The 12,119-nt window shown below is 47.5% G+C and overlaps 1 protein-coding gene across 6 annotated transcripts in view; it reads left to right on the forward strand.

Moving 5' to 3' along the window:
- Positions 1-12,119, forward strand: part of MAP2K7 (mitogen-activated protein kinase kinase 7) — a 52,187-nt gene that overhangs the window by 11,989 nt on the left and 28,079 nt on the right. For 3 of the 6 annotated variants that reach the window (XM_050925902.1, XM_050925907.1, XM_050925903.1), the window contains exon 2: positions 1,271-1,318. The exons of the other annotated variants lie outside the window; for them this stretch is intronic. In XM_050925902.1, the coding sequence (XP_050781859.1) occupies positions 1,271-1,318 (48 nt within the window). The remainder of the gene's footprint in view (positions 1-1,270; positions 1,319-12,119) is intronic. 6 annotated transcript variants of the gene reach the window in all.

The raw sequence follows: 12,119 nt of genomic DNA on the forward strand, positions 1-12,119 counted from the left end.
AGTGGTAAGGACAGGTCAGTTATACAGAGTGGTCAGGATCTCTTGGTGAGCTGGACTCATTTGATCAACATATGTTTTTAGTACAGCCTGATGGAAGATCATACACCTAGGAACAAAGAATGTAGGTCATTGTAATGGCATGGGGGACTGTATCCAGGAAAGCAGTTTCTCTAAAAAGAACTCTGGGTCATTAGAGATGATCAGTTGAACGTGAGCTCTCAGTGTGGTGCTGTGGCTGAGGGCTATTGCGCTGCTTAGCTTTATAGATAGGGGAATATCAAGTAGGGGCAGTGAGATGGTGTTACCTCAGTATACAGTATTAGTGAGAGCATTGCCAGATGCTGCATCCAGTTCTGATGTCAACACTTCAAAAAGAATGTTGAAAATTGGAAAAGGTTCAGAATTGGGAAGAGGGTCTGGAAGAGACATGAGGAGCACAATCTCTCATAGATTGTCAGAAAGATTAGGAGCTGGCTTGATCATGGTCTGTAAGTGGGGAGATGAGTTCTGATAGTAGAGGGCTCTTTAATCTATCAGACAAAGGCATCGCTTGATGCAGTGATTGAAAGATAAATTCAGACTAGGATAAGGTGCAGCGGAATTAACCATTGGAACAATTTACCAAAGGCTGTTGTGGGTTCTCTGTCACCTGAAGTCTATAATTCCAAGATTTGACATATTTCTAAAAGCTCCTGCCCTGGCTTAACCAGAAGTTATTGGACTTGATGCGTGATTGAGTGGGTGAAATGTGGCCTCTGTTGTTCAGGGGGTCAGACCAGATGATCACAACGGTTCCTTCAGGACTTAGATTAATCCTGCAGACTCTGTTGAGAAGGAGGTGGAATCATGAGCCTCTCCAAATTGTAAGCAGCCCAAACAGTGTGATGGGGCAGAACATGCCTTACTTAATGGGAGGGAGGTAATAGGGACATGACCCAGGTAGGTTGGCGGGGAGGCTGGGGCACCAGCATAGAGGAATGGTCTACAGAGAGTTTGCTGCAGTGGAAGGAGATGGGAAGGGAACAGCTGCTGCCTGCACATTTGAGACACTTGGGGAATGGCTGCCCAGGGCTCTGAGTTACTTCACTGTATGGTGCATCCCATTTTTTACCTTATCTGTCGCCCTCTGTTAGTTTCTCACCATTCTCCATCCCTTACCCTGGAATCAGTTCGCCCCCCCGCCTGGAATATGATTTGATTTCTTTTGATGACTCGATTGTTTCTGTTGTGATTTATCGTGTTGTTTTTTTTCTTCCTTTTCCCAATCCAGTTATTGTGATCACTCTAAGCCCTGCTCCCGCTCCGTCCCAACGAGCAGGTACCAAACTTTTTATCATCGTGGCTTGGATTTCCTGCATCATTTACTTAACGCTTCCTTCAACTGCATAGAAATGCCACCTGTCTGACTTCCCTCCTGTCTGTCTCCTCCTCCCCTCCATCTGTCCCATATCCACCTGTTACCACCACCATTGATCCAGCGTACATGACCATTTACAGCTAGGAACGGCATTAGGTAAGGTCTCCTGTAGGAACATGACTCTGCTTGCCCACATGCCTTCCTGGCCCTCCACCACCGGAATAGCTTTGGCCACCGCACCTGCCATCTGAGGCTCTCAAAGCATATTCCAGAAGCAGGTAAGTATTAACCCCCCCAGACTATAGGTAGGCAATCCTGGCCTCCACCACTGCTGTGCAGCCACTTCTGGGCTGGAATGCAGCAGCCATTGAACAGCACACACCAGTAGTGTGCTGTCAGCATTGTAAGCTAGCAAGTGAAGAAGAATCCCGTGTCCAATTGAAACTACCTCAGCGATGTTAGGAAGGCAAAATTTTTCCGTGTTGAAATTCGGTCAGGACATTTGGGCTGACGTCCTTGTTCTCCGGGTGCTGTGCACTCCTTGATAGCCACGAGGGGCTGGATTTCTGGGGAAGGCTTAGATACTGTGTCGATGGCACAGGTGTGAATTAAATATGGTGGATGGCCACCAGGTGGCTTAGCACAGAAGCGGGAGGTATTTTTATTTGCCTTCCACATAAAAACCCTGTAACATTTACATTCCCATTTGAAGTACCACCCGGGACCTCTGGAGGAATCTTAAAGTATGATTATTATTTGTATTAGAGACCTCCAGCTGAGTTCCACTGTGCCAGGAGCTGCATACACACAGGTGCGAGAGTCCCTTCCCTGAATAATTGAGTCTAAATAGCTGTGTGGGTGTGAAAGGAAGGGTTATTCTCGCCATTTCACAGATCACACAGGGAGTCCCACTCTAATGCCTTAACCACAAGACGACTCTTGAGCTGTATGGGCCTCCATATCTCTCTGACTGGAGCAGAGAGCTTCCCCGAGAGTCTGACTCTCAGAGGAGTGAAGTGGCCCTTCCCAATTTTCACCATCCTGGACTGAGAGTCTTTTGTATCCCCTAAGCTAAACAGAGCCAAACCAGGTCAGTACTTGGATGGGCGACCCAAGAAGTGGTGTTAGTGGCTTATTAGGGACTACTCTTCTACTGAGTCAGTTCTGAACACAGCGTGCTCTCTGCACATGATGTGCTGCTAGAGTGGCCATCTTCTGGACAAATGCCCGTCTGGCCTTGTCCCCAGCGCTTACGCTTTTATCCTGCGTCTCACATTATTGGGTGTGTTTCTTAAAGCCTCAGCTCTTGGAGTCATGTGATTCCATGAGGATCTCAGCTTTCTTCTTTTTTAAATAATTTTTCAGCCTTCGTGGCTGCAGAAAGAAGCTGAAAAGCATGAATCCTAAAGGCTCATAAATCAGAAAGCAAATAAAATGTTGAATAACATAAACGTTATTTTATTCCAAAAAAAAAAAAAATCCTGTGTGGTGGGTTTTTTTTTTTTTAAGGCCTGTCTCATGATTGTTGGGACCAAACTCATAATATTTGAACACTGGAGCTTGACCACACAGAAAGGAGTTTACGACTTCTTACAGTCATTAAGATCTCCTGGTCTCTTTATGAGATTTGAGGGATAGTCCTGGTTTCTACTCTCCAGTTCTGTTCATTACATCCAGTCTGCCTAAATTCCCCTTGCAGCTGCATTTGGGAACAGGTTTCTTCACTTCCTGCCCTAAACCGTTGTTTAGAGATGCTGTGCACTGTTAAGCAGCTCTTGCGTTCCACCCCAGATTCAGCCACATTTAACTGTCGTCAGTGAAGCAATCCCAATGCTGGATTGTTTTGCAGTGATTTGTGTTGCTGTGCACTGTTAAGCAGCTGTTGCACTGATCCCAGAGTCAGCTGCATCTGAGAGTGGCAGGTGAAGCAATCCCACTGTTGGGTTTGTTTTGCAGCTGGTTAGTCTAGCGTTCTGGGATCCTTCAGGATGAAAGGTGTAGTTTAAATGTACAATGACCATCTGACAATGTTTTCTCCTGTGTCTTACATCTCTCCCACACACCGATGTCAGATTGTAACACTATGCTGATAGACTTTGCAGATATGTCCTGCAGAATTTCCCAGACAGTGAGCTGTGAAATAGTATTTATTTTTATTTAAAAATTTTAGTTGTCTCTTTTCTAGGCCAGAAAAAGAATACAGTATTTGTTGATTCCCAGCCTTGAACGTATTGCATTGAACTGTCCACTCCTGAAACAGTGCAGTGAACACATGATTTCATTGCAGCAGGCAGAAATTCAGATGCTAGGGCAATTCCCACCTGCATTTCTGAGCCTCCTGTTGGTGACCACCTTACCTTTGACCCAATCTTTTCAAAGCATCTGTATAGAAGATATCAGAGGAGTAGCCATGTTAGTCTGGATCTGTAAAAGCAGCAAATAGTCCTGTGGCACCTTATAGACTAACAGACGTATTGGAGCATGAGCTTCCGTGGGTGAATACCCCGTTTGTTGGACAGGACTCTTTGCTGTTTGTATAGAAGATATCCATTTGCCCCCATTACGGCAGCAGTCTGGGAATCCAGACACCTAGGTTCTGTTCCTGGCTCCGCTCCTGTCCTCTGGGGTGACGTTGGCCAAGTCCCTCAGCTCCCTGTGCCTCTCTCTTCCCAGCTCTCAAATGGAGGTGGAGCTACCCTTCGTCGTTAGGTAGATAAGCATTCACTGCAAAGCTCTTGGAGAGTCTCCAGTGGCTATTAATTGTATTATTTATACAGCTGTCTCTCTCTCTTAATTTTTTTTTTTTTTTGACTGCTTCCCTGCCACCAAGGTGCTCAGTAGTCCCGGAAGGTTATTAAAACCTTAGTAATGGAAATAGAACTCAGGAACCCTGACTCCCAGTGGCCTGCCCTAACCATTAGGCCACACTCTCCTCCCAGAGCTGGGGATCAGAGAGTTCCTCGCCCCAAGAGCCTCAGACTGTGGTAAGACTAAGGCTCAAAAATCATCCTTTAAAACCCAAGCCTCTGTGCACTTTTCATGTAGCTTTTTGCCATAGGAAGCAATGCCTTGTGCATCATGCCTATAAGAGTCCTATTCAAACCCACCATGTTCACAGTTAAGGGGGAACTGAAAAGCTTTTCAGTTCGCCAGGGTCAGAGTTCATAACATCCATTGCTGGAAAATCATTGAGCCATCATGTGCCCTTAAGACAGGGAAACCGTTTAATTCCCAGTATTGCTGCTGTGGTCACAGGAAATGCCGGACTTGGGTCTTGGCAGGTCTGTAAGAACCTAAACGTTTAACAACAGCTGTATGGTGATGAATTAAGAATGACATTCACAACCCTCCCACCAAGAAAAAGAAGAAATTAATAACATCTAAAAATAAACAGATCAGAAACATGAGCAGTTTTGACTCTGCAAACAAGTGCCAAAGACTCCCCATTGCTATTGATTTAATGTGGAAGGCACCCAGATACTAGGGGGATGGGTAGCAGAGTCAGACACTCTAGGTAGATTTATAGACAGCATGTCTGCGCCTTATGTTGTGTCACTGCTTTGATGGGGGCAGTCTATCTTTAGAAAGCTTTACTGTTCACTTTTAAATCCCAAATATGTTAGTGTTATTTATTTTAGCTGGGAATTAGGCAGCTGTTGAAATTCAGTGGAATATGGATCCCATTTGCCTTGAGCTTCTTGGAAAAATTTGACCTATTTTTATTATACTAGCACCTGCAAGCCCCCAGCAAGACCAGAGGCCCAGTGTGCTGTAGAAACACAGAGGAAGAGAAAGTGTTTTCCCCCAAGAGCTTACAGTTGAAATAGACACAGCGGGACTTTGGCCCTCCCCTAGCGCTCTCCATCCAAGGATCTCAACATGGTTTGTAAACATTCCTCCATTTAACCCTCTCAGGCCCCCTCTGGGAAGCAGGTGATGGATGTGTTTGGATTGCTTCACCCAGTATTGAAATGCTGCCACTTCTGGGGTGGAACTCTGCAGCACTTTAACAGCATAATTGTTTGCAGGCAGAAATTACAGAATTGTATCCAGCTGAAAATTCAAGAGGAGGATTTTTAAGTAGGCCATCTGCAACTACTCAAATTGAAATTTTGCTAGGACACTAGGGTTAAAACAAAACCTCCCTCCTAGGGGAAATGTCATGGAATTTTTAAGGAGTACAAATGGTCAGGATGTTTTCAAATGACAGCAATTTCTGCAGCACAGCACTCCCACACTGTGGCGTTGGAATTGGTACTGAGCACCTCTGTCACACCCTGGGGCTTCTGGGGTCTCCCATCCAAATTCTGACCTGACCTAAGTTTGTTTGCTGGCTGCAGGCTTGTTATTTCAAAGCAGCTCAGTTATGTCCCATAAAACTTTAATCAGGAAGTCATTCATGCAAGGTGACTAACTGGCAGGAGGGGGAATGCAATTTGCTATTGAAATTCTGATTCATCAAATAAGAGTTCCCAAAATGGTGAGGACTAATTCCCAGCTTTGTCCTGTTTAGACCCACAGTGACTCTTGTCACCACCCAGTTTATTTAAGAGACAATCAGATTCCTGCAGAAATGTTTATAATAGAGACACTACATAGCCCAGGTTGGTCAGCCTAGACCACCCCCGTCAGTCAGGATCCCAGGAATGATCCTTGCTGACTGGGGTGGTCTGATCTGACCAGGCTGGGATATGTAGTCAGTACTGCTGGGTTCTGTGTCCAGCTGTGCCACTGATTTCTGTATGTGGCCTGCTGTCTCTGTTCCTGGATTCTATTCTGAGCTCTGCCACTGACTCAGACAAGTCACTTTCCTATGCTCAGTTTCCCCACCTGGAAAATTGTAGCTAAGTCCTTAGCTTACCAGGGTGACTGTTGCAAAGCACTTTATGATCCTTGGATATTAGGCCCAATTGTTTAAAAGCCCTAAAAAGGTACAGTTGACTCCTGTGCAACTTCATAATGGACCTTTTTAATGCATTTGTAAATGTCCCTGTGCACAAATAGCTTACGCACACTATCTGGGCATGGGGTGAGGATTTTCACAACTGATTTGAGAAATCCAGAGTAAATTGATAATGCACCCATAACTAAAGGCAGCTTAACCTTTTCTTCTCCACTGACCTAGGGTATGTCTACATTTAAATTACTGTAGCACTTCAGTGTAGACACTACCTATGACAGGAGGGGTAGGTAATCCACCTCCCCGAGAGGTGGTAGCTAGTTCTGTGAAGAATTTGTCCATCGATCTAGCGGTGTCTACACCCCGGGGTAAGGTTGGCATAGCTACATCCCTCAGAGGTGTAGATTTTTCAGGCCCCTGAAACAGAGCTGTGCTGATGTAAGTTCCCCGTGTAGACCAGCCCTTCTGTGCACACTTTCAGTTGCCATGAGTTTGGGCTTTGTGTAGTAGTGGTGGGGTGAAGAGTGGAGAGAAGAGTTAAGTTATTTTTTCTGCTCCCTACTGACTCATGCATGATCTGGAAGCCTTCAGCTGGAGCAGATCTGCAATGTAAGGTCAGATCAGACTCTCCAGAACCCCAGTCCTGGGAGGAGCTGCCATGGGAGTTAAGCCATGTCAGCTGGCATGGCTTTATTTGTGCTCAGACTGCGCTAGTCCTACTGGGGAGGCAGCTCTGCCTGTTGCCACATTCCTGAAGTTGCTGAAGTCAAGGGGCACAATACCCAGTCACACCCCACTTTTCCCTCTGCTTGAAGCAGGTAGGAACTTCTGGTCACTTTCATGGCACCTCTGCAGCTGCAGAGACGTGACCTCTGCTGCCTGCTTGGAGGGTGCCAATTGCTCCTAGGAGATGCCTGTGGAAGTGCAGTTGTAGTCGTGGTGGGGTTACTGAGCCCATGCAGTTCACAAGGACTCTGAGCCCAGCTCTCTGTAGCTTCACTCCATCAGAGAGAGATGCCCCCATCCTGGTATATATATATATTTTTTTAATGTCCACTTTTACTCCTTGTTTGACCTCAGTTTTCTTTCTCTGTGTGTTTCTCTTTCATTCCTTTTGGCAGTTCCTTCCTTTTTGTGTTGATCTCAAGGCCTAGCAGCCCTTAGATGGGGGCCCTGACACTAGGTGTGGACATCCCTCGGTGCTAGGGTGGCTGAAGTACGAACAATCTTCATTAATTAAAATCCACCTTGAAAACTAGCTAGCAAATAGACAACACATGGAGCGTGTCTCCCTGGTGCTTAAATGCTGATAATGGGTGATGGGTTCAGAAACTCCCTGATTTCTAAGGAAACCCATGGCACATCATCCAGGACTGGAACCAGTTCACTGACAAAGTGGACTAGGAGAGCATCTGACTCTAGAATAGTACCAGTGCAGGTGGGCTGCAAATCAGCCATCATCTCCCTCTCAATTCCAATCCAGTATTGAGGGATCCTGGCTGAGATCTTCCAAAGTAGCTGGTGATTTTGTGTGACTCCATTTGGGGACAAAGGGGAAGCAATCTGAGTTTTTTTTTCCACAAAAGGCTGAGCACCCCCTCCCTTCTGAAAATCAGATCCCTTTAAAGATCGCAGAAATTGTGCACTAAAATCACCTTTGAAAAACCCTTACCTCCTGATGTTTTTGCTTCAAAAGCTGCCTCTGATTTTTGTGCCCCTGACAGCAATGGGGGAGTCTCCCAGCACTCAGCTGTCCATCTCTCTGGTTGTACCTGCAGAGCAGGCAGTGGTGAAGGCTGGGGTTTTGAAAGATCCTAAAGGAAATAGGTACCCAACTTTCACTGAATTTCAGTGGCATTTGGCCACTTTGCTCCTTTGGAAATCCTTGCCTAAACCCTGCAGAACATGGTACAGCCGCTGGCACAGTGGGGTCCGTGTCTGGGGTTTCTAGATGATACTGCAATAGACGTGATAAAATATGTTCCACGTTCACTGATAAGTGGGTCTCAAACGTGGGATTTCCACCCAGTGCCCTCCTAAAAAGAGTTGTCTTTCCTGCCTGCCAGAAAAGGGCCCCATCACTGGATGTTAGGAGCCTGAATACTTTGAGGAACTGCCTCAAAATCCCTAGTCAGACACATCAGGTTAATTCCTCCTTGCCTAGTGCAGGATTGTTCCCTACAGGGCCCTTTGGGCGGTCCTGTTTCAAACATCTCAAACAAAGGTGTGTGTGTGTGGGGGGGAGGAACGGGAGGTACCGTGCCACATTGAATAGGTCAGACTGTCAGCAACCATTTTTCTCAGCATCAGCCTGAATTCTTTCTTAATACATTTCATCCGGTCACTCTCCCTGGCCATGCTGTGTGCTGCTTTGCCAGTGCTGGGGATTTGCTGTGATGCCAGCCACCAATGGAAAACCCTTGCTGCAAGCCTTGGTTGGCCTTGACACAGTTTGCCAGCCTGTGCCAGTGGTGGGATTGGGACAAATAGACAAGACTTTGGCCGCCATTGTAACGCCCAAGTGACCTGCGGAAAGATGGCTTCTCTTGACCTCCTGCGGCTGCCTCTAACGGCCCTCCTCACAGAGACCAAGTCTGGTTGGAGCAGTATGCAGCACCCATCTTCTGCTTTGGGCACTGAGCCCAGCCCATGGGCAATTCCTGCAGGTCTGGGAGTCCCAACAGGCCAAGTTGCCTGCAGCTGTACCCTCCCGTGCGATCAGTCACAGGCTGTGACTACAGGAGTCTGTCTGCTCTTGTAGGACCACCGCCTCCCAAACCATGTTAGTTCTGCCGCCAGAAGCTCCCTTCATTCACCAGGGCTGCATACGTACCGGAGGCTTTGTCAGCATAGCTCTCTTGCTGGGGGTGGGGGGGGGGGTGAGTGAATGTCACCTCCTTGACCAATACAGCTATTCCAGTATACGTTTTAAGTGTAGACCAGGCCTAAATGGTGGTTTTCTCTCTGCCCTTCTGTCCTACACGCACCCCTTTGGTTTTATGTTCACTGGCAGCCTCTCTGCTTCCCCCTCTGCCTCCTTTCTCTTCCACCCCCACCCTCACCCCACTCCCCTTTAATTTAACCCCTCTGAGCATACACTGGAGTGGCTGACCTCTGCCTGCAGCATGTTTTCCCCTCCCTGCCTTGTTGGTTCTCCATCTGACAAACCGGGGAGCTGTTAGATTGCATGCCTGGACCGTAGAGTAGCATGCAGGCTTCGGGAATGGAGAGCATGAGCAAGGCGTATGCTGTAGAAATGGAATGGGGGAAGGGCAGGTGGGAGGAGTCTGATTTTGAATCCTGGGGAGTGGGGAGGCTGAAGCAACCAGAGGGTGGGGGTGGGATTGGTGTTGGGGTCTTGCACGCTGAACCACATTGTGAAGAGATACTGATGGTAATAAAAGCTGTGGTCACAGGGATCAGTATTATAGACTCTAGCTCAACCACTAGGTATGGGTTGAAGGGAGGGGTGGCTGGGTGAAACTGGCTGGCCTGTGTCGTGCAGGTGGTTGGCTTGTTGGATCATAGTGGCCCCTTCTGGCAGTAGTGTCCCTAAACATAGGATATCCTGTAGCCAGCCCGTGCTCTGTTTTAACACAGGCGATTTAATCAGGAAAATGCCCAACTGCTCTTACATCGGAGCACCCTGGCGGCTCTTCTCTCCATCAGTTACTCTGCAGTTCGTTAGATGGGCAGGAGTGTGGACGTCCACAACTTCTTCCCTCGCCCCCATCAAGCAGCCCTGCTTCCCTCTGCAGTCGCAGGGAACGTGTCACTGGGGGTGTGGCTCTCTGATCCAGAATGATCCCCGATGTGCTCCCTAAATACCTTTGACGCATCCCAGCCTATGGTTCTTGGCATGGAGGGCAGCTCCCTCCAGCCCTTGACCTGGGTGATCATTTTAATCCTGAATGTATGTGCAGGAATCACCTTGGGTTATACAGTATGGACTCCCGTGCTCCATTCACACAGTCCTGGGGGGACTAGAGTCCAGGAAGCGCGGGGGTGGGGAGGAGTTTATATGCCCAAGGGATTTAGGTGCATGAGCCCCTTGGAAAGTAAGTGGGAGCAGTGCTGCTGAATTCCTTGGGCACTTCAGAAAGTCTTTCCCAGAATCCCTAATAACCATTGCACAAGTGCATCCTTGCAGCCTTGGATTGGAAACCCCCTTTGTGTGGCTAGAGGCCTTTGCTACGTTTTATATAGAACTTGCCTTCTTAGGGCCAGATCCTCCATTGTTCAGAGTGACGGCAACCCCTGAGGTCATTGGAAGCGGCGAGCGCTCAGCTGCTCCCAGGATTGAGCCCCCGGGGCAGAACTCTCTCCTACCTGTACAGCAGCACAGGATTCCTCTGCGTTCCCACTGCTGTGCATGGATGGGGAGCACATATCAGACTCGAGTGCTGAAGAGACTTTGGTCCAGTTTCTTGACTTGTACAAATCTGTTGATTCCAGTGTAGGTACCCAGCTTAGCTAGGCCAGGTTACAGCAGCTGGCCCACGGCTTTCAGTAGAGCAACACCAGTTTATACCAGCTGGGGATTTGGCCCCATTGACTTCAATGATTTAAGACGGCTTTACACCAGTTGGGAATCTGGCCTTATTGATTCCAGTGGACAGATTCCAGTTTATACCGGCTGGGGACCTGTGCCGACTGACACCAATGGAAAGTACCAGTTCATGTCTGCTGGGGATCTGGCCACATAGACTCCAGTGGAAAGATGCTAGTTTACACTAGCTAGGGATCCGGATACTTGCCTACAATTTGGTAGTGGAGACCCCTCTCAAGCACATATAGCTGCCTGCAGAGCATTGTGACCCAGACCTGTCTCCGTTTGAAGTCCCTGGTCAATGATTCCAGTGGGGCAGGACCAAGCTTTTAGCTACGTTAAAGGATCGTGTGATTCTTGGGCTCTAGAAAGTCTGTCAGGGAATTTAGGTCTTAAATTTGTATTTTGTGGGAAAAACTGGCTCTACTAGCTGAGATCAAATAGCTGCTTTCGCCTGAATTTCTTTTTCCTTACAGTGTTAAGTTTAGGTTTGATACCCAGTTGTACTGGGTGAAATTCACCAGCCTTTGTTATGCAGCAGGTCAGACTAGAAAACCTTCTAAAACCATCCCCTATGTCAGACTGAACACAGCTGTGGTGTGATCCTAGCTCACAATCAGAAAGTGAAACTGACTTAACAAAATAAAAATGTCGCGTGAAACTGACAGGCTGTTTCACCGTCTGTGAGACACCAAAAGGAACATGGACTAAATGGTGAAAAGCAAAATGAGACTGAAACATTCTTTGTTCTAATCAGCTTAGCAAGTGTCATAGGGCGACTGGCACCTTTAAGAGGGGGCTGGTTCCAGGGCACGTGCACTGATACCTGCTTCCCAGTTGGGTGTAAGGTATGCACCTGGGCGTTATAAATGCAGGTGGGTGTTGACAGAGGCCTGCCGACACTGTGGGGAATAAAGGCTACTGGACAGACCTGTTACAAGGCCCTGGTGCCTTCCCTTATGTCCAGTTGGGAAGCAAGTATCAGTCCAGATGCACTGGATCTTGCCTCCTCTTAAAGGGGCCAGTCATCTTGTCAGTAAACACATGTAAGGGTCCTTATCATGTAGGAAACGAGACTAAATGATCACATCCAGGTACTTTTAAGGACAATTCGTTGTGTCCTCCAGCGGTTCAGTCCTACGAGGTGCTGAGAACTCCATCGGCTTTGCTGGGTCAGATCCAGCATGCTCAGCACTGGAACTGGGCAGGAAATGATTTTCTTGTCCTGTGAGAGTTTTCAAGATTTTGGCATTTTTCCATGTTCCAAAGCAGGATGAAAAGTCAAAATTGAGATAATTTTCACAAATGTTCAG

The sequence above is a fragment of the Gopherus flavomarginatus genome, chromosome 16, assembly GCF_025201925.1.
Source record: "Gopherus flavomarginatus isolate rGopFla2 chromosome 16, rGopFla2.mat.asm, whole genome shotgun sequence".
In the NCBI taxonomy this organism is placed as follows: Eukaryota; Metazoa; Chordata; order Testudines; family Testudinidae; genus Gopherus; species Gopherus flavomarginatus.